Genomic DNA, 25,027 nt, shown 5'->3' with positions numbered 1-25,027 from the left:
AAGAGTATTCGTATTTTTTTTTAATAACAATTTCTTTTTGGAAAAATATCATCGTACACACAGGTTTGCGAATTAAATATTTTTTAGGAAATATATTGAATTGAAATACACAGCGGAATTTAAATATGAAATAGTTTTTTCACGTATTTATTTTTTTGTTTAAAGGATCAACGTAGTTTTAGTGGAAACAAACAAATATTATTGGTGTGACGATTTTATATTTTTATTTTATTTTTATTTTATTTTTATTTTATTCTTATTTTATTTTTATTTTATTTTAACGTTGAAATATTTAACGTGCGTGGTAAACTGGAAAGAGTTATTTTCGATATCCAATAATACAATCATATCAATAACCCGTAATCGTACGAAATTTAAATAAAAAGTAAATTAAAATGAAAATTAATAGAATAATAAAATATATGGTAACGAAATTAATTACAAATTTTGTAATAAATTTTTCAGAATTATTAGTTCAATTATTTGTTGATGGATATTTTATAATACACCTAATATTTTTTATTTTATTTTATTTTAACGTTAAAATATTTAACGTACGTGGTAAACTTGAAAGAGTTTATCCGTGGTCGTACAAAATTGAAATAAAAATAAATTCAAATGAAAATTAATAAAAAAAATATATTGTAAAGAAATTAATTACAATTTTTATAATAAATTTTTCAGAATTATATACACGAATATCTACAATCGATTATTTTCTAATACATCTAACATAAGATATGTTTTACGTCATCGATACAATGATGACAATGACGAATGAGTTAGAAAAATTTAGAACAATAACGTCTTCTATGCGATGCATGTTCATGTGCATACAATAGAAGTAGCAAACATAATATAAGTATACTATATATTTACATCCACACTTACATACATCTTTCTAATAAATATATATACATACATGTGTGTATACAATGTTGCAGTCGATAAAAGTATTGGAGCAGGATAATCGCAAGTATAGAAGCTTTTGTTGTTTCTAAGCATAATTTCATAAAATCGAGCTTATGGTTAATGCTAATAATAATAATAATAATAATAATAATAATAATAATAATAATAATAATAGTAATAATAGTTAATGGTTTGTACTAATGCATTTGTGTAATGTGTAATTGGATTTAGCTTAAAGAGAATCACGTTATAAACAAAATATATTGTATAAATTTGTAAGAAAGAAATAAAAAATAAAAAGTAAATACGTATGTATATATATATATATATATATATATATATATATATATATATATATATATATATATATATATATATATAAATTAAAATATTAAAATAATTTTAAAAATATAAAATATTTAATATATAAAAAAATATAAAAATATTTTAGTAAAATATTTTAAAATAACTAAAATATTAAAAATATTTTTATTATAAAATAAAATAAAATATAAAATATTAAAAGTATTTTATATATATTTTAAAATATTTTTTATATATTTATTATATATAAATATTATATATATGTAAATAAAAAATATTTCAAATTTCATATTAAAAAAATTTATATAAAAAGTAAAAAAAAATAAAGTAATTATATTATAAAAATTGAATAAATAATATTAAATATTTATTATATTTATTTAATATTATAAAATTAATATTAAATTAGTATAAAATTAATATTACAAAATTTAATATTATTAAATATTTATTTAATTGAAAAATGTAATGTTTCAAATATTTTCTATATATATAAAATAGAAAGTTAAAGAAAGATAGAAAGAGTGAAATTAATCAGAGCGTAGTAAATGAAGTTTAACGAGAGGAACCTTGGTTTAAATTCTACAAGTTTGTCGATTGTGATTCAAGTTCCGATTGTAAAAGTAAAGTTAGTAATAGTAATGGCATAATTAATGAAAATCGTATGATTGGTTCAAAAGTTATTAGAAATTGGTGTACTCTATCTATTCTCGATTGGATCTCGTCTCTGATCGGTCAGGGATCGAGGAATACACCGTTCTGCGAGGTTCTTTATGCCATCAATGCGTACGACAGAGTGGAATCCAGTTGGAAACCGGTACGGCAGGTTCCCCATGGTCGCGTTTGCTGTTGCTCTTCTTGCCTATGTATGTGTGTGTGTGTGTGTGTATGTGTGTGTTAATATAAGTAGAGAACTTCCCGTACTCGTAACTCATAAAGCTCCGATAATACCTATCCCTATGTTCGACATAAAAATACTACTTCGATCACATCGTGGCCAAAGACCCCTCTTCCTTTTAATACCTACTACTCTCTCCCTTCACCCTACCTACCCTTCATCCCTTTTCCACTTTCTCTTTTTAGATATTTTTATTTATATTACTTTTTTTTTATTATATATTTTGTATATATTTTTTTTTAATATTATTTTTATATATTTTTGCTTATATTATATTTATATTATATTATATATTTATATTATATGTATATTATATTTATATTATATTATATTTAAATATATCTATATTATTTTTATTATATTATATATGTATATTACGTATACACACGTTAGATATTATTTTATCAAATACATTTATTTCTCAAATGATTTGTTTATTAAACAGTTAATTGTCGTACCCTTGTTTAATAGAACACGCACCGTTTTGTGTCTTCAGAATTAAGCAATGAAGAATATACTCGTTAATACCACTTCTACGTAACGAGTATACTCGTCAATCACATTAAACGTTTTAAATCCGATGAAAGAAAATATGTTTGTTCGTTTTAAAAACTTTATCTCATCTCAAGGATAGAGGAGGAGTTTTGGTTTTTTTTTTATTGATTTAAAGGATTTTGATATATTGGATTTCTTTCTGGAAAACTGTCAAAATGAAAATGAAAATGAATATAAAAATAAAATAAAGGAAAAAAATGGGTTAATCTATCTTACTTCTTATCTCTGTTTCTGTCTTTTAAAAATAGTTTTCCTGTTAGTCGTGTTGTTTTATCGAGTTTGAACCGTACCCATTACTTTGACTACATAAGTCTCTCTCTTTCTCTTTCTCTTTCTCTCTCTCTCTCTCTCTCTCTATCTCTATCTTTTGTGAATTCATATGTAACCTAGATATTTTCTCATATGCTGCTAGTTTTTTTAAATATGTTCTTCCTCAACCAAATAAATATTAAATTTGTATTACTCTAAGACATCATTTTGGAAACTAACTCTTTAATGATATTTTACTATGAATAAAAAATAATTAGTGACGTATGAAAAGAGAGCTAGTGTATGTAAAATAATTTATTTTAATAACTGTAAAAAAAATATATATATATGAATATTAAAAATATTATTAATTGGTGCATCATTAAAAAAAGTGAGTAAAAGAAGTAAAACGATTTATTTTAATAACTTTTTAAATTTATTATATATATATTTAATTATAATTTATAATATATATCATAATAATATTTTTAATTTTATATATTATATATTTTTATATTTATTATTTTATAATTATATTATTATAATTATATTATATATATTATATAAATTATATATATTAATTTATAATATTAAATATACATATAATATATATTATATATTTTATATAATTATATATAATATTATTTATTATATATATATATATATATATATATATATATATAAATTATAAAATTATATTAAAAAATAATTTATTATAATAATTTAATATTATAGTAATTTAATATATACATATATAAATATTAGATATAGAAATATATGTAAATTTAATATATATATATATATTAAAAATATTATTAATTAGAATATTATTAAAAAAGATGTATATAATACGTAGTACAGGAACACGTCTTGTTGAAAACTGTGAAGAATAACAACTGAAAAGAAAAGGGGATGAGTATAGGTCAAAATTACGAAATGAATTGTTTTTAGATCATTTAACGTTTGGTTTATATATATATATATAAATAACATAAATTACATATCGTACTTTTCGGCCAAGGTGTTTTACTTCGGTTTTCGGTCGGCTTTTGTCGTCGTTTAGAATTCTATAACAAATCTCATCGGACGAACTTTGACCTTCGTGTATGTTCGGTGTTCCTCGGATTTAGTTCGTAGGAGTTTCGTAATTTACTATTAGTCTTATCCCAGTCTTCGGATACGCAACAACGATATAAGATTTTAACAAATTTATTTCGCGTATAAGTGTGCGTTGTTAGTTGCTATGCAAATGATATGCATACGGATTTGCGCAAGTGTGTGTATGTGTATCGTTGGTGAATAATACATATATACAGTGCGTAGGTGTATATGTAAATCCCCGAAATATTGATACTAGAGGTGTGAGTAATATATATCATTTTATATTCAATATTATTAGTTATTTCTATTTTATTGTCAAATGATTATAGTTATAAATATTGTCTTTTTTATTATTTAAAATAAATTAGTATAAAATTAATTATTATGTGCATTCACACAATTGTAATAGATTTAATTTTGATTAAAAATTAATCATTTGACAAATGTATTGAATAAATATTAAATAAATAATATTATTTTAATTATATTAATAATAATATTAAATATTATTATATAAATAATTAATAATATTATTAAATATTATATAAAATAAATCATAATTTTAGTGTTAAATATTAAAAAATATTCTCAGACACACACACATGCGCAATACTTTCGTTAATTATTATTTTTTTCAAATTGAAAGGAAAAGAAACGCGTGCATGAATTATTCAAGAATAAGATATATCTGAATAACATTTATCATAATTATGTCTACGATATTATTCCCACGATTACCATATAGAAATCTTCATCGTATAATTAACTAATGTATTTATTCATACACATGAGATTATTTTAAAGGATATTTTTTTCTTTTTTTATTACCGTTTTATCATTGTTCTTTTACATCAGCACGTTCAACGATATTTTTTTCTTTTCTTTTTATTCGATATCATTAGAGTGACGAAGAGAAAATAATAATGAAAATGATAGAAAATTATCGACGTTTAATAATAAATGGAAATAATCTATCTTGCATTTCGTAGAAACTAATTTTAATTTTTTCTTTTCCTTTTTCTTTTTCTTTTTTTAACTAATAATAATAATAATAATAATAATAATAATAATAATAATAATAATAATAATAATAATAATAATACGTTTCCTTTCCTTATAATATACGTAAGATTACAATTTACTTCTTAACATGTAACACAACAGGTAATGGAAAAAAAGAAAAAAAAAGAATTGTATATTCAATCTTGCCAAGAGAACTCGTAAAAAAGAAAAGAGGAGTAAAAAAAATTATTTTGGATGTCGTGGAAGAAGGACAGACATCATCATGTGTGTATTGTCTTCTTGGGTTGGGGTGCTGCTTTGTTTGTCGGGCAATTTTCTTTCTTTCACTTGACTAATAGCAAGTATGTATATCTATATATATATATATATACATATACATACACATATGTAGGATTTATTTCTTCTCAAATACATATGTGTAAGTATTGTATATATGGGTAGGGTCTTCTCTTTCTTTATATATGTTGTATACTATATTGTGTATTGTGTTAGATGTTAAGTTTGTAGTTGTAACACGCGAAGCCCTTTTCACGATGGAATTCTCCGCGGCTCGTGCGCAGTCGGGTCACGGCCCGGGAGGAACGTGAGAGCGTGCGTACGCGTGTGCATGCGCGTGTCTACCTTCTACTACACTCGTTTACGGTCCTCCAAATCCCTGGGATACTGTTTAGGATCACGTTCTGTATCTATATACAGGATGTTCAGAAAAAAATATTAAATGATTTTTTTTTGGACACCTTGTATATAATTCGTATATAAAAATTATTCTAATATAAGTAGAGTGCATTGGAATATTAAAATAATTGTTAATTAATTGATGCAAGTGTTCAGTCATGCCTAAAACATCGGAATATATGATCTATGTACCGTCTTCCTCGAAATTCACCTTCAGACTGACAAGTGGTCATCTATGTAACTGCATTTATTCAATGCTGTTTATATGACTTTCAGAATGTAGCTCATGTGCATAACGAAAATAATTCACCTAATTAATAGAATTTAAGATTTTAACGTTATTTTAGTATTTTTTGCATTATAATGTAATTATTTTATCGCACCTGCGCAGTGATGACTTCGATGGTCAAATTATGCTGTAATATAAGTAAAGTGTATTAGAATATTAAAATAATTGTTAATTAATCGATAGGAATGTGTATAGATGTTTATAAGCACCGTGTATATGTTCGGAGCACCACCTTCTTCGAAATTCACCTTCAGACTGACAAATGGCTATCTATGAAACTGCATTTATTCAATACTGTTTATATGACATTCCGAACACTACTCATGTGTGCAATGGTAATAATATTCCTAATAAAGAGAATTAATGATTTAAACGTTCTTATTTTAGTATTTTTTCTATTCTAATGCAATTATTTTATCACACCTGCATAATGGTGACTTCGAGGATCAAATTATGTTGTAATATAAGTAGAGTGTATTAGAATATTAAAATAATTGTTAGTTAATCGATGGGAATGTGTATTGATGTTTAAAAGTACGAAATATATGTCAGGAGTATCGTTCTCTTCGAGATTCACCTTCAGACTGACAAATGGTCATCTATGAAAATGCATTTATTCAATGTGGTTTAAATGATATTCCGAACATTACGTATGTGTGCAACGGTAATAATATTCTTATAATTTAATATTTTAATTTAAGATTGTAACGTTCTAATTTAATCATTTTTTTCATTCTAATGTAATTATTTGACCACTCCTACACATTAATGACTTCGAGGGTGAAATTATGCTACAATAAAAAAAAAGTGCATTAGATTATTAAAATAATTCTTAATTAATCGATGCAAGTGTCCAGTGATGCTTAAAACATCGGAATATATGATCTATGTACCATCTTCCTCGAAATTCACCTTCAGACTGACACGCTATATTCTATAAAAAATGGGTTGGGGGTGGGGAGTTGAGGGATAGGTGGCATGAGTGGAATGGGTTGATAAATATATATATATTATACTTCTCTTAAGAGATGTATATATATTAAATAATGGATACGTGCGTGCGTGCATACATGCGTGTATATGTGCGTGCGTGACTACTACTATTAACCGCTTATGATACTTCGAATCCCTGAGATACTGTTTAGGATCACGTTCTTTTTCTTTCTATATATATATATATGAGATTCTCTTAAGAGATGTATAATAAAATGTACATGCGTGTGTGTGTGTGTGTGTAATCGACGAGACGATGGTAATTCCTTTTGAAATAGGCTCAAAGAAACGTTTTAAAAAAGAGACCGTAAAATAATTGCTTATCATACCGTAATCGTGATGAATAATCATTTTATTTTTTATTTATTTATTTTTTTAATTCTTTTTTTTATCTTTTATTTCGGGAGAAACTTTTGTCCGTAATCTTTGTCCTCGTTGTTCTCAGTGTCATTTTTTTTTTTTTTTAGAGAGATGCACCTTTTTTAGTATACGGTGCAATTACTCGCTCATTTATATATATATATATGTATACACATTTATTTCGTATTTCGTTAGTATTTTATAGGTTACTGTTATTAAGGAAATAATTTTTTGTAATAATTATTTTTAATTCCAATTTTTTACCTTTTTCATCCTAATTATATATACATATATATATCTTTTTTTAAATTCTTATAAATCAATTTTATTCTACTTATTCCTCACAACGTGATTATGAATTTTATTTTATATATATATATATATATATATATATTACATGTGTGCGAAATAAATGTGTTTTAATTTATAAAAAAAATTATCCAAGATATAATAGACAAAAATTTATTATTCCAACTTTGTAATTGTGAACAGTATAAATAATTTATTATTAATTAATAGTAAAATAGATTTTTTATTATAAATATAAATCACATTATTAAATATAGAAAACGCAATATAAAAAAATGATTAATATTTATCTTTATGCATAGAAAGTATTCTTCCTTCGTTACATTCCTTTATTCTCATAGCTGAACGGATACTAACCTTGAGTTTCATTTATGTTAGTACAGTCGTACCTGGTACACCTATCTCCTCTCTCTCTCTCTCTCTCTCTCTCTCTTGTAGAATTTCATTGCTCTTTCCGGTATGCGTGTGCCGTTTCGAATAGATTTTGATAACAGTTGATCACGTTATATGGATTTTATTCTTTTTATTAATACAGTTAATCTAAATTAACCTATGACCTGTTGATTATACATATATCATTATTATTGCATTGCACAATTATATAATTATAATTATATTACATTTTTATTATATAAACGAACTTAGTGAGAGCCAAAATATATATATATATAACAATTTTTATTTTTTATTTTTATTAACAATTATTACTTATGCAATTTGTATTTTAATTTTTATTAATAATTATTACCTAATTTTTTAAATTAATATTTAATAATAAAGAATAATTTAATTTAATAATTAAATTTAATAATTTAATAATTTATTTTTTTTTATTAATAATTATTACCTGATACAAATGTTAATAGAATTAAAAATCAAAAATTGCTCATTTCTTTCATTTTGTTTATGTAATTCTAATAAAAAATATGTAAGGAAGTTTTTTTTACGTAATCATACGTTTGTTCTTTTTACAATTGAAGCAAGTACGTTCTCATAGTTAAATGTTAAACAATGAACACGAACGCATATATCATTGTTAATAATTTTCAAAGTTTTAGTACAATATAACTGCGAGGTTTAATCGTAAGTTGTCGAAAGGATGAGAATAGTATGATGAAATTAAATGCAAGTAGTCGACTATCAGTTCTCATTCGTTTAATATCTTCACATATGATGACGTACGTATGCACATATATGTAATTTATATATATATATATATATAGGCCTTTTAAACGCGATTATGTGCTTGACAAAATTTATTAAACATTTTTATAAAAAATATAATATTAATTAAATAAATATAACATATTATATAAATTGAAATAAATTGATTGAAAAATATTATATTTATTTATTATAATATATTTAAACTTAATTTATATAAATTTAAATAAAAAATTATTATCTTCTTATCTTAATATATATAAATTACGTGCACGTTGTTTGTCCGCAATGGACTCCTAAACTACTGAACCGATTTTAATAAAATTTTGCACACTGTATGCAGTTTCATCCAACTTGAAAGATAGGATAGTTTATATCTCATTTTATAATCGTAATATCATTTTATTGCGAATTATTTGTTTATTAACAAAAAGTCATGATTTTCTCTGTTAGTTCGATAAGATTCTAACAGATGGCGGTACAAGGTAATTCGTTGACTTAAAGACGTGTGTATCGGACTGATTGTGAGCCACAGCACCACGTGGCGGGGCACCCCTAGTATAATATAAATTAATTAATAATAATAATAAATATATTGGTTTGGCAAGTAAATAATTGTGGATTTTGTCGATAGATGGCTTTTTAAAATCAGCAATGATTTAGTTGCCAGCCCAATAATATTAATTAAATAAATATAATATTTTAATAAAGTTATTTAAATTTATATAATAATTTATATTTATTTATTACATATTTAAAATTAATTAATATAAATTAAAAAAAAAACAAAAAAAAAACGAATGGTTCCAAAAATAGTTTTATTTGGTTAGTACGAATATAATTATACAGTTAATTTAATTATATTTTTTTTGCATTTTCGTATTGTGTCGGGTAATAGGGTTAATGAAATTTTATAGAAAAAAACTTTCTATAGTAAAAGTGTTATTTTCTTATTAGTAATAATATCGATAGTAGAAATAGAAGGAAATTACAGGAGATTTGATTTCCTTGATTTTCTCATTTCCCCACTTTCCTCATTTCCTCTCCTCAATTCCCCATGTCCTTCGAACGTTTGAGGATGACATTACCTGAAGAGGATTTATAAGGATTTAGTCATAGAGATAAGCTCCGATTACCTTAACGTTCCTGGTTATCGTTTTCGAGCGGATTAAACCGATCTAGATCTCATTCGTAGAAATAGTATGATAGTAGTGGTTAGTTGTAAAAGGGAAGCCAATGGGTGCTTCTACATCACGTAAAAGCTTCATGGGATTTCGTGCATGAGAAACAACTTTACGATGAATCGGTTTAATACCAAAGACTCAATTGATAGGGAAAGCCAGAGGATGTAGTGGTATTCAAAGCATCTTTGAATATTCGATTTGGTTTAGAATTTACAGGGTGTCTTGTAAATACAGAGAAGATATATTAATTTTAATAGTTAATTAATAAAAAGTTGATAGGAAATATTGTTAATTAAATTTATTTTATGATTGTTTTTTTTTGATATTTAAAATTAACTGATATCAAAATATATTAATGATCTATATATATATATAAAGATATTAATTAAAAATATATAATATATATTATATTAATTATAAATATAAATTTAATTATATTAATATATTAATATATAAAATATAAACATAAATATATTAAAATATAAATAATATTATTAATATATTAAATATTATAATATAAAATATTATAAAAAAATATAAAATTTAATATAAATAATATTATTATTATATTAATATATAAAATATTAATATAAATATATTAATTATAAATATATAATATTAATAAATAATAGATATATAATATTAATAAATATTAATAAATATAAATATACAAATATTAATTATAAATATATAAGTATAAAATAATTAATTAATTTAAAAAAAACAAAGAAATAAGATACATTTAAGTCTAGTGCCATCTGTTGGCCATACATTTCGGTAATTGCGCGAAATACTAGAACATAACCTAAAATAAAATAAAATAAAATAAGAGCCCCTTTTTATGTTACATTTGTGTATTGTTCGATTTTAAATTGGATTATAAGAATATTATGATGAACAATACTGTAAAATATTTTGTGAACTTCATGTAAATTATTATTAAATTATTTAAAATTGATATTATTATTCTTTTTATAGGATTTTAAACTTTACCACCTCCCCACCTTCCATTCATCACCATTTTCGTACACCCAGTAGAAGAAAACCACAGATTCACACGAATGTACGTGCGTACGTGAGTGTTTGTTTTTTTTTTCGTATGTAATTTGTAAGAAAGTGTGTGTATTACATTCTACCTACGTTACTAACATATACACATACATACACATACCAATCTATTTGATACCTGCGGTAGGCGGTTTAAACTTCGGTAGAGAAGACCATTCAACGATGTTGTGTGCGAGTTCATACACCATAAGAAAGATAGAGAGAACCACCTCGATGGAATTGCAGGGCTGCAGAGATAGAGGAATTTCATGTGTTAGTTAAGTGTAAGCAGGATGTACGAAGAAATCTTTCTCACGTTCGCCGTGTTGCATCGTCAGGGACGCAAGCGACCTGAACAAAAATTCGCATTAGGTGTGTTCCGAAGGATCCCTTTTATGGTTCAATATTTTTTTCTTTTTATTTTTTATTTATTTCTTCTAACATCCTTAAATGTATGAAAAAAATAACATATGGGTATATGTTACGTTACGTCATTATTATATTTAATATATACGTAATGTATGTTGCGTATGTAGGTGTATATTTTTGATTAGATTATATATATGCCAATTAATAATAATAATAATAATAATAATAATAATAATAATAATAATAATAATAATAATAATAATAATAATAATTATATTATATATAATACATATAATTACTATATAATATTAATTTATAAAATATCTTTTTTATTTAAAATAATGATTCCCTTTCGGGATACATGGAATTTATAAAATATTAATATTATATACTAAAATATAAATTAAATTACATTAAATTAAATTAAAATATAAATTAAATTAAATTAAATAAAAAAATATTATTATATATGTTATTACTATATATATATAATATTAATTTATATATTACTAATATTATATATTAAAATATAAATTAAATTAAATTATATAAAATAAAATAAAACAAAATTAAAATATATAATATTTTAATATATTTTAATATATTACAATATAATATTTAATATAATTTATATTTATATATATTATATTTAATATTAATTTATAATTATTAATATATTATATAATATTATTATATTAATTATATATATTATTCTAGTATATAATATAAATAACCAATATAATTATTATAAAATTATTATAAATTATAAAATAATAACTATATATATAGGTACGTGTTTTTGTTATATATGTGAATGATTAGAATTAATATATTATTCTTGTTCTTTATAAATATATATATATGAATAGTTGAGAAGTTAAAAAGGATTGTTATTAAAATGATTATAATTGATGATAGAGAAACGTTGAATGACGACGATATCAGAGTGGCAATAATAGTCTGGTCATAAGATTATAACAAGGGTCACGTTTATCTCATTAAGACTTATTAAGTTGAATTACGGACGACACGATTAACGTACCACCCCATTTGGTTCTATTACTGAGTACTATTGTAACTATAGGAATGATTGTTGAATTGTTCGATAGATAGTGGCCAATTGTTCTCATCAAAAAAAAGCTATGTTATCTATGAGAATGTAACTATGAAGATTATCACTCTTCTTATTTATTCGTTATGAATTTAGAACAAAAAAATAAATAAAAAATAAGAAACGTTAAATGTTAATAAAAATTGAATGTAAAAATGAAATTTGTAAAATGTATTCATTGAAATGAAAATTTATCGCAATGTCAATATTATAATTTTTGGGTATAATCTGTTAAATAACATCTGACACGAATTAGTTATTTTAGACTGAAGAGCTTTAGATAAGGACATAAGCCTGACATATTACTGAGTTTGCTGATTATCATAGCAATTTATAGCTTTGATATACCACTCTAGGGGTACGAGTCAGATCAAAACATATTTTATCAATGAATTATGTATTTATATTTCGTAAAATGGAATATTGTTATTATATTTATACAAAATATGTGTAGAATTTTGATAGAATAATAATCAATTTTTTTGAAATGAAAAGAGGAAGAAAACAGCTGACGTTTTTTCTACGTAACGAGAGATATATTATTTAAAAAATATTCAATATTAAAAACACAGAATAGATTGTTTTTAATTTGAAAAAATGCTTAGATTAATACCACGAAGTATCGTTGATAAAATTGTTATCGATCGTTTATGTATATATATATATAAAAAAAGGAGTTTCTATTATCGTTTTTAGATTAATAGTCTTTATTTGATAGATATATATATATATTAAATTTTAAAAATTTTATATTATAAATTAAATAAAATTTATATTTATAATTGAATTTATATTAAAATTATAAATTAAATTTATATCTATTAATAAATTTATAATTTAAATTTATATTTAAATTTAATATATTTTAAAAAAATCTATATTTAATTTTAAAAATTTCATATTTTTATTATATGTACTATATGTTTTAAAAATCTACACATTAAATTTTATTTAAAATTTGACACACATAATTAAAAAAATATTATTCTTTTAATATTATAAATGAAAAATCATGTATAATTACATTTGAAAATTATATTTACACGTGTAACATTATCTCCTTCTGCAGCCCTGTAATTCTCTCGTTGAGAGAAGCAGGTGGATGAAGAGAGTCTATGAGAAAGGACTGTGGAAGGGGTAGTAAAGTTTGCTAGCTGACAATGGGCCAAGTGGAAAGAGAACGTATGGTCAGTCAGTGGTGAGCCGTCCTCGTAGGCGGACTACTTATACTATCCTATTACTATCCATATACATATACATATATACATTCAAATATGAATTTAAAAAACAACAGTGTTTATATTGAGTGATCATTTTGAGTATTATATTTATATTAAAATACTTGTCATCGTATTCGTCTTATCAAGATTCAAAAAAGGTATCGTTTGAAAACAACCCACTTTTTTATTTTTGTTTTCTTAGTTTTTTATTAAAATTGGTATAGAAAAAAAACATAGAAAAAAACATAGAAAAAAAACAAAACACAAAAAGAAACTTAGCATGTTACAAAACAAAGCACCTGTTTGTTTACCTTACGTTAGTTTTCGATAAACATTGGTATAACAATAAAATATACAAAAAAACAAACCAAAACAAACATAAACATAGGGTGTTACAAAACAACCACTTTTTCGTTTTTGTTTTCTTAGTTTTTTATTTAACATTGGTATAGAAAAAAAATAGGAAAAAAAATAAACATAGGGTGTTACAAAACAACCACTTTTTCGTTTTTGTTTTCTTAGTTTTTTATTTAACATTGGTATAGAAAGAAAAAAATAGAAAAAAAAACCAAAAACAAAAATAAACATAGCATGCCAATATCGAATTATTTTTATATCTTATTAGAATATTATTATTATTATTTTTTATTTATTTATTTATTGTATACTATTATATTTTTAAATATTTAATATATTACCAATAATTAATAATTAATTATATTTATATTATATACATATTTATTTCTTTTTTTATATTTATATTGTGTTAGTGAACGTGTGTTAGTTTATATTGATTTTTAAATGAATTTTTCGAAATTACATTGAAAACAACATTCACGGATCGTGAACATAAAAAAAAGGGGAGATCGTGAAGATTATTAATTCGAATGAAGAAAAACAATAGATGAAAGAGAATGCGAAGTATTCGTGTGATTTTTTTTTGCATTGGTGTACGTGTCTGTGTGTCTGTATGTGTGGATCGTAAACAGGTATATGTATTGCGATTTGATGAGAAGATCGCCTCCGGGATGTATCACACAAAGGGGTAAAAGGAAAAATTTCGTTTGCTCCGCCTATTTCTCCCCCCTCAACCCCCCTCCCATCACTCTACTCCCAACCTTTAATGTTCTCGAAGTGCACTTAACACAGGGTAGAAATTTTTCTCACATAGTCGTACGATTTCCATATTTATGGTGGACACATTATATCATTTATATTTTTTTATAAATTATTTCATTATTTCAATAATAATTTTTAATTTAATTTAATAATTTAATAATTTAATGAATAATTAAAATAATAATTAAATAAAATAATTAATTTAATAATTAAATATAATATTTTTATAAATTATTTAATTATATTTTATATTAAATTTAAATAATGTGCCACACCATAAATTTTATAGAAATATTTTATAATAATAATTGATTTTATTCAATTATGTGTCATAAAATAAAACGTTTATTTATATTTTTTGATTATTAGTTATGTTGTATGCATTAATAAAAAAAACGATTTTTTTAAGTGATCATTTTGTTAGTTTATTTTAAAGATGATTTCATTGGTGTCAATTTGTGAGTTGTCTGAAATATGACGTAAGAGATAGTAGTATAGTAAGTGTCTGAAAGGAATGCGAGTTTAAAAAAATTCGTGGTCTCGAAAATGGTAGGTTAGGTAGGTGTAGTAAAATTGGGTTGGGTATTCGAACTCGGGGTCTTCTTCCGTTTTCCGGATGACTACTCTAATCATTTTAATCTACTCAAGAGAACCCTTCGGTCAGTCACTCAGACAACCAACCAACCAACCTCTTCACGAATGTTTACTCATTAGGAAAAGAGGTTGTTCGTTCCCACAGGATTTCCTCTATTGGAAACCAAAAGTATAAAAAAAATGGAAATGAAATATGATAGAGTAGTATTAAAACATTAACGTAGTACAATCAAAGTGTACTTTAATTGATGACCAATCGTAAAAATATAATATTTATATGAAGTGGTGTATAATTGAATTTATACGGTAGAGTTTAGGTTATGTTCAAATGTTTCGCATACTCACCAAAATCTATGGCCAACAGATGGCACTGAACTTACCTGTATCTTTTTCTTTTATTTTTTAAGTTAATTACTTATTTTTTTAAATAAATTAATGTAATAAAAACCCAGCTGTATGTGAATGCAACGTTGTATCAAAATTTCAAGACAATCAGTAAAATACTTTTGGTTATTACCGATTATATATATACAGAAAAAGATTAGATTATGTTCAAATGTTTCGCGTACTCACCAAAATCTATGACCAACAGATGGCACTGAACTTACCTGTATCTTTTTCTTTATTTTTTTAAATTAATTAATTGTTTTCTAAATAAATTACTGTAATAAAAAGCTAGCTGTATACGAATGCAACGTTGTATCAAAATTTCAAGACAATCTACACTTTTATATATATAGATAGATAGATTTGAAAATTATATGGAACTATGTAATACAAAATTTTATACTTTAAATTTGAAGAACTGTATAAGGGTTGAAGATAGGTGCAGCAACGATCGAAAATTTTTCCCTTGTTCCCTTTGTACCCGTTTTCAACCCGTTCTTCTCAGCTATGTACATTATATATATATATATGTATACTTCATGTAGCATGTATGCTCACTTGTCGGCTCGAGCAAGTGCACGAGCTCGAAACTGTGCTCGTTAGAGCTCTTTTGAAACGTCATCTCGAAGAGAACAGGATGAGAGATACAGCGAAGTGGAAGTCCTTGCTTTCAGTCGAAAAGTACCTTCTAATGAATAGAGTTGCGGTAATCTTCTAATTATAATTGCTCGACGAGCTACGGCCAAATTTCTCTTGACACGAAAAAGGATTCTTGATGGTGATAGTGTGGTTGTATATTTGTTAATGTTGTAAGTGTAGGGGCTAGTCCAGGCTTGATTATTCGGAATTTGCTGCTCCATTGTGTTTACTTTTAATTTGATTCGTCAAGTATTTTATTTTTTTTTATTTTTTTATTTTAAATGAAAGTATTATTTCTATTGTTTTATATGAGGAACTTTTGTATTTTTTTTTGATATTTCAAATTAATTTAATAATGAAACGTTTATATTTAAAATTGAACTATTTAAAAGGTTAGATAATAATTAAATTAAATAAAAAATTTTGCTATATATATTTAATATACATATATTTATTACTTTTTTTTATATCTTAATTAATTTAATAATAAATTTATTTTAAAATAGTTTATATTTAATATAAAAAATTATATTTAAAAATAAACTATTTAAAGATTTATCTATTTTTAGATAATAGTTAAATTAATTATTAAATAAATATTAATATAGTTAAATAATTTAATTACAATAATATTGTATATATAATTATATTATATTATATATATATTTATTATTTGTCTTTGATATCTTATAATTAGTTGAATAATAAAACGTTTATATAATATTTAAAAATACACACTCAAAAAAACGCTTGTATAACAGAAACTTTAGAAAACCTTTTTTTAACATCATGAGAGAATCTCAAATAAAAAGCATTTTTTTTTTTAAATAGCAGAGACTTAAAATGACGTGTATATATATGCTTTAATAGGGAGAGAGTTGCAAGGCCAGGGCCGTATATTGTGGGAACTCTTTATTCGTATTTATGATGCTTCCGTCGATACTTGCCAAGTTCTTGTTAAAGACTGTAAAACTAATTTATTTCAATGTTATATATACAAACCATAGAATCAAGTGAACCAATTATTATTTGTATATAGAAAGTAACTTATATAAAATGAGAACGATGATGATATGAAAGAAAGTTCTATACCTTTTTAAGTAAACAAAACTATGAAACGTAATTGAAATGAAATTAAGGATTGCTTTTTTTTTATTCGAATTTATATTTTACAATTCATATTTACCATTTCTATATATAGTTACAGTTTAAAAATAAATATTATTAAAAGAGACCTCACCCAATTGATGATAAACGTGATGTCAAGTGAAATTCAAAACGTTGATGAAACCGACACGTTTTTTATAACGTCACAAGGATAAATCAATTTTGTTCGAATAAAAACTGACAAAACAACCGACATATAGTCCTTCTATTATATTATATTATATATGTATATATGTATATATATATGCAAGTCAGGTTCGATTTATATGCATGGTAAAAGTAGAATTGAAACGTAGCACGTACCAAGTAAAGCTTTTATTATTGTACCGATGGAAATGGTGGTTATAACTAGGTGGGTAGGGTTTCAATGATAATTGGAATGCTAAGATGAAAGTGTAGATAATGATATGATAATAATTTCAATAATGGGTAGTAGATGAGAACATTTTGTACGTGAAAGATCATTCGATGCATCAAAGAAACTATGTTTACTAATTGTAACTTATATCTATAAAGTGTATACACACATATATATATGATGATTATGTGTGTGTACGATTCGTGTGAAGAATATGACGAAGTTACTGAGAATAGAAATTCTCCGAAGAAAGCATCGAAGGTCAATAGGAGTAGGGGACACATGTATACATATTATATATATGTGTATATATATGTGTATATATATATGTATGTATTCTTCAAGGAAGAGAAAGGAGGAATAAGAAAGATATTTTGGGAAGTAGCTTATTCGAAGTTTTCGTTTGTGTTGTGAACTGTTAGTTTAATGTTATTTGAAAAAATATTTAAAAGGTGTATTGTAGATGGTGTAATAGTTTTTTTTTTACTATTTTTTATGTTGCGGTGTATTTGAGTGTGTGTACATATTTTAATACGATTTTTAGGTACTACATTAGCAAACATTTTTTTAATTAAAATTTAATTAAATTATTAATTATTAATTATTTTTTAAATTATTAATAATTATTAATAATAATTTAATTAATAACAAAAAATTTAATTTATTAAAAATCATTGATATGCTGATGAAAATGTAGAAAAAATTAATTCTCCATTTTCTTTTTAAAAAAATGATTTGAAAATCTTCTTTAAGGGATTCAAATTTTCTTTCAATTTCTAAATAAAAATTAACAAATATATTTTATTCTTAACAACAACAAATTATTATTTAAAATTATTTAACTTCTTAAGCACTGCTGAATGTTGCTCGGAATTATTTTTCTATACCGCAGAGTTCAACACAATTATTTGAATTTAATTATTAAATTACAATTTTTTATTAAAATATATTGCACATATATACATTAACCTAAACAATTAACTTAAATAATTAATTATAATATAATTAGATATGATAATATATATTTTAAATAATGTCATCTTCGAAAGCCATTATAATGGTGCATCGTACCGGAAGATGGCATCCGCGAAAACCACTATAATGATGCGTAGAGTCTAAGAGGTTTAATTGGTTAAGTTTACCCAAAAATACGAATGTTACAATGTAAAAACAAGTAACACGTATCAGAATCCAACATATATTGAATTGTTCGGAAAGTAATTTTGTTTTTCTGTAGTAAATTTTTGATTTGAGGTTAAATCTAGGCCTTTTAAATGGACATAAACAGTTGAATTTAATAAATTGAACCTCTCATCGATCTCACGTGCTGTTATTTGTCAGTTTGCATCAACTAATGCGTCAGAAAAAAATGAAATTACTTTCAGAACAACTCAATAGTTAAAAAAAAAAAGAACCAAAAAATAGAAAGAGAATATAAAATTCGTTATACAAAACTAAATCAACGGATCTAAAGTCAGCGTTATGAAGTGAAGCAGGCAAGCCAAGACTTTGGAGAACCTAGGCATCAGCATATCACGGCTGGCGAGAGTCGAGTGCCACTCGAGACGGGATGCTCGAAAGCAAATTAGCGTTTGGCGGGATTCCTTTGTTGATGTCTGTGTATATGTATATGTATGAGAGAGAGAGAGAGAGAGAGAGAGAGAGAGAGCGAGAGAGAGAGAGAGAGAGAGCAAGAGAAACTGGGCTTTATCATTTATGTTAGTTGTGTGTTGTATGGGCGTGAATGGAGCGTCATTACACGAGGAGTACAGTGTACCCGGTCGTACCATTCGCCACCTTCCAGCGTACGATCTCGATGTGAACCGTGACGCAATGTTCGCATGAATGTCCCATTTGACGAACCCAAGGATATATATATCCTTATATATATGTATATGTATATGCATGTGTGTGTGTGTGTTTGTATGAATGTATGTATTTTGAAGAGACTCGTGCGATTTGAAACACCTTCGCACTTTTTCCACGCTTCTTCTTCCCTCGTGTATTTCTTTTCCGTTCTTCTTCCTGCGAGGCAATTTTCACATAACATTTACATTTAGAAATTATATTTTCATGTTTCTTTTATGTTATATTAAAACTATGACGTCTGGTGGCACCACGCTGGTACGATACAAAAACTATCTGTTGTATGTCAGTGGTACCACTTTGGTTCCATTTAAAAAAACCAAAAAGTAACATTTGAATTATATTTCGTGGGTGTTTAGGGAACCATAATAATTATAAAGTTGTGATTATTTAACCAAGAATTAGGTAAGAACAATTTTTGGATAACATATTTTAATTAAAGCAATAAATATTGCCGCCACTTTCGAAATTTTTGAAAAATCCAAAATTTCCAAACTACTATTATTTGTGGATGGCATAGTGTTAATCGAAGAAAAATTTTGTTTAAAGTGGAAATATTATTTTTATATTATACTATATTTATTAAATTAATAAAATAATCCCTAGTAGCACAAAATATTGAAAAGTATTGAATATATGTGTATTTAATATTAAAAAGAGATTTAATGTCTTTTTAATATTAAAAATTTAATATTAAAAATATGTATTCAATATTTTTCAATATTTTGTGCTACTAGAGATGAAACTAAATTTGTCTAATAAGTATAATATAATACGATAAGTGCTTTTCAATGAAATTTGATATCAGCTTAATTATTATCAATAGAAGATCGAGTTACATCTGTTTTTTGTTGTTGTTATAAAGTAAAAGAGATAAAATTATTAACTTCACAAAGAATCCACACTGTTATTTTCAACGAAAGTAATATCGTAAATTGATCCTTGTGTGTATCTCTGTGTGTATGTGTGTGTGTTTTTTTTTGTTTGGTTTATTTTAAAACAGACGATGACGTTTATACGTAAAAGAAATAATTTGTCATTCGTGACAGGACGTTGAGAGGGAGTAGTATCGTAGTCTACTCGCGTGACACGGATCCACGAAATCATCATCAACAGAGAGACTGGACGTATCCGGTCCGACTATTGCATACAAGTGTGTGCTATGCACAATGATACCCACTGTACACTATCATCGACCTAAATATTTCGAAACTTTCACGAACCATCTCTGTTGAGACGTACCACAAATTCCTTTTTCTTTAAATTCCTCGATAAAAAAATAAACTAAAAATCGTGATTACGTATACATTTCGTTATTCCTCTTTTTTCTATAAATAAATATTCAAAAAAATCTCCAGATAAATAAAATCAATAAAATATAAAATATAAAATATTATGTTTCGTGCATATATATTTAAATATATACTAAATTATTCTATTAATTAATTAATTACAAATTTTTCAATAAAATGAAAAACCTTCGTTATTTTATACAAATTGTAATAAAACAAAAATACCATGACCGAGATATTTCTTGATCGTTAAATCGCAAAAACGAGTAATCCGAGTTGAACCGAGATACTCCAACTTGGAAACCTCGATCTTTCTTTTATTCTCTCCTTGGTTAAACATTTCTCTCTCTGTCTCTTATGCACCTCTTATTCTTTTTCTTCTTCTCTGCGATCTACAACAACAACAACAAGCACAAGTGTGATGTCTCTTGCATCACGTCACTCGTTCTCAGTCAGTCGCATTGCATAAACGGTACTTGGGAATTAACCGGTCATAGCATTCCTTTTCTATCCCCCTTATATCCCCCCTCCCTCCACCCACACTTTACCCTGAATTAAGTCAATTAAGAAACGAGGCGTATAGTTCATTTTTCTCTCCCTCTAATTTTTTCTTCATCGTTTTCTTTCTTTCTCATCTTCTAATTGCCACTATACGTTTTTACTTCTAACGAGTAGAAAAAAACGAAGAGAAAAAAAAAATTAACTGATTCTTTTTTTTCATTAGCAAAATCAGAACTAATTCCCCTATTTCAATCGAGTGGTGGAGGGGGGCAAGAAGAGTGGGGGGAAAAGAAATGAGGAATAAGAGTGAGGAAGAAGAGTGGGGGAAGAAGAGATGAGAAAGAAGAGTGGGGGAAGAAAAGATTGGGAAGAAGAGTGGGGGAAGAAGAGATGAGAAAGAAGAGTGGGGGAAGAAAAGATTGGGAAGAAGAGTGGGGGAAAAAGAATTCATTTTGATCGAACTACTTGAACAAAATGAACTACTGTACTTTATAAATAAAAAAATAATCTCAAGGAAGATTGAAATAATTAATAAGAACACAATTTCAATAATTATTGTTAATCGAAGTTTTTCTAACGTTGGTACGTTTTTTTTCTATTTTTTCTTTTTTTTTTGTAATTTGCAACGATGAATGCCAACGTTGTTAGATCGTTACGGTAAGATGGCTCATGGCGGATCTGATAAATTTGTTCTATTTTCTACCATTCCTTTTAGCGTTGATTTAACGACGTTACTAATCGATCTTATGTTAAGTTAGTTGAATTCCTTGGCATTAAACTCACGATGAAAGGTTTATACCGTAACCTTTCTTTTTTCTTTTTCTTTTTTTTTTTTTTAAATAAGTAATTTATCGAGTTATGATATCGTTTGAAATTATTTTGTTCATAGTTTGAATATAAACACAATAAATTACATAGGCGTTGTATTATTCGTTGTATCAGTATTTTCAAGACAATCATTATATTATTATTGTTATTGTTATTATTATTATTATTATTATTATTATTATTATTATTATTATTATTATTATTATTATTATTATTATTATTGATTATCGTATATCTATAGTTTTCACTTTTCGTGGTTTTAATCGAGTTAATTTGTACGATGGTATCTCGTAACAGGGAAAATAAACAAACCTCGTGTGCTTTTACAAAATGCGAATTTTTTCATATATATATTTATATTTATTTATTTATTTATTTATTTTAAAGATTAAAAATCGCATAGATAGTTATATTGTTGCAAAATTGATATAAATCAATCTCGTGGAATTAATTTGTTATTAATTTTAATCTTTCCGATCTTTCCAATTAAATTCGATACGTTGTTTCATTTAATTTCTTTCTTCTTTTTTTTTTTTAATAATAATAACAAAGAAATAATATTTATGTCTGCATAAATAATAATAATAATAATAATAATAATAATAATATGATAACGCGAATTGTTCTAGGTATTGAATTTTTGTTTCTTGTTTCATTTTTTTGCTGAACTCGTAGAAACAATCAGGTATCAAGGTACGAAGTTTGAGTTAGCAAAAAATGACAAAGAAAATAAAAGAATATTTTTTCGTTTACGTGTCGATTTGAACTGAAAGTATCACGAATCTCCCCACCCAACCCCTTTACCCCAATGTTACAAAGCATATAACAAATCTTTGTCATTTTTATTTGATATCATTGTCTACAAAAAAGAACTTTGTGTTCGATACGTTTGTTTCTACAAAATGTAAGAAATCACGTACGAAAGACGTATATAATAATGTAACGGAGTCATCGTTGAGTGAGCACGAAGATTGAACTAAAACACTTGGAAAATTTCATTTGAAAAAAGAACAAAATCATCAAATTGCTGAGTAATCTTTCACGTTACTAACAAAATCTAAAGATTCATTCATTTGAAATTCCTTTACGCTCGGTAAAACTCTACCGATGGAAAAGATATCTGTGTACTTGAATATTTTCCCATAGAAAATGTTTCATTTTGAGTGAAATATTTAATTAATTTTGAAACAGTTATATTATTAACATTTCATCGAATTCATTTCATGTTTTTGTTAATCATTTTGAAAATAAATACATTTTATGTTTATAAATCATTACTTACTTAGATTAAATGCTTTAAAAATTGTTTTTAACATACGTTTACAATAATTATATATATTATACTATTTTAATCTTTTGAATTAATTTATCTAAAACATATGTTTGTAAAAATAAAATAAAATACAAAAATAAAATAAGATAATTTAGGAAGGACACAATATTTATATTAAACTATAATATAATTAAATTTAATTTAATTAAAGAAAAAATTACAAAATAAAATAAAATACAAAAAAATAAGATAATTTAGGAATGTAACAATATTTATATTAAATTATAATAATTATATGTTAATTATAATATAATTAAATTTAATTTAATTAAATAAATAATAAAAAAATAAAATAAAATAAAAAAATAGTAAATAAAAATATAAATAAAAAATACAATAAAATAATAAATAAAAAATAAAAAAATAAATTTAATTTAATTAACCAAATTTATTTTAATTAAATATCGAAATAAGAAACACCCCTATTCTTTTTTTCTTCTTAGCTTATCTCAAAGATAAATAATCATTGATATTAATTAATTAATTTTTTGTTCGTTTATTAATAGTTGCCGATAGAAAAGAGACGAAGTAAACAATAAAAAATTAGCGATGAAGGCGGTACAAGAACAACAACAACCAGAATCGATAGAATCCAACGAATCGGTTTCCGCCTCTTCGATTGAGTACGCCTATCGACCATTGACAACGAAACATAGAAGGGCCGGAAGTACCGGTACTACCGGAGATGAGGAATACACCACCGATGAAGATGAGCTTTATCCGGACGAAGCTGATTGTCCGATCGGTTCAACCTTGCATGCACCTCATCCGATTCTTAAATCCGATCTTGCAAGAGCTGCGACTGATTTATTTGGTTATGCGAATAAAAGGGAGGGTGAGGAAGAAGAACCTACGAGTCTCTTTGACGAAGATGACAAATTTCTTAACAACAGGTTAGTTGGCTAATTTTAATCTGATGCCACCCCCAAAATAGAGGCTTTTTTATTTTTGACACCTTGTATTTATTTTTGCTTGATGTTCATGTTTAATTCTTTACGGCACAGAATTGCAGATAATAAAATAAATGGGCGTACGTTATATAGAAATTTTATTACGTTTTATTATTAAAATATTGGTATTTTTTTTTATTAACTTATTTTATTTATTATATTATTTAAATTTATTTTATTGTAACGTAAAATGGTCGTATGTTGCATAGA

General features: G+C 24.9%; 1 protein-coding gene and 1 long non-coding RNA gene across 6 annotated transcripts in view; one reads left to right on the top strand and one right to left on the bottom strand.

Annotated features, from left to right (window-relative positions):
* LOC107070161 (guanine nucleotide exchange factor for Rab-3A) overlaps positions 1-25,027 on the top strand; it is a 40,112-nt gene that overhangs the window by 10,404 nt on the left and 4,681 nt on the right. The window contains exons 2-3 of one of the 5 annotated variants that reach the window (XM_089176810.1): positions 11,015-11,099; positions 24,374-24,760. In XM_089176810.1, coding sequence (XP_089032936.1) covers positions 24,417-24,760 — 344 coding nt within the window. In that variant the 5' untranslated portion in view covers positions 11,015-11,099; positions 24,374-24,416. Of the gene's footprint in view, positions 1-4,107; positions 4,300-11,014; positions 11,100-11,256; positions 11,456-13,747; positions 13,942-24,373; positions 24,761-25,027 lie in introns of those variants that run through there. The other 4 variants (XM_015328092.2, XM_015328093.2, XM_015328091.2 and 1 more) reach the window with 4 other exon arrangements.
* On the bottom strand, positions 4,624-7,509 carry LOC107070162 (uncharacterized). The gene is made up of 3 exons (XR_016178055.1): positions 6,236-7,509; positions 6,121-6,153; positions 4,624-6,047 (listed from the first exon to the last, which is right to left on the bottom strand). It is a non-coding gene; the product is annotated as an uncharacterized LOC107070162 (long non-coding RNA).

Source organism: Polistes dominula, unplaced genomic scaffold (assembly GCF_049000335.1).
Source record: "Polistes dominula isolate Pdom_NZ unplaced genomic scaffold, Pdom_raw_medaka contig_12, whole genome shotgun sequence".
NCBI lineage: Eukaryota > Metazoa > Arthropoda > Insecta > Hymenoptera > Vespidae > Polistes > Polistes dominula.
The sequence above is the reverse complement of the archived record's forward strand: the minus strand, read 5'-3'. Positions and strand labels throughout refer to the sequence as shown.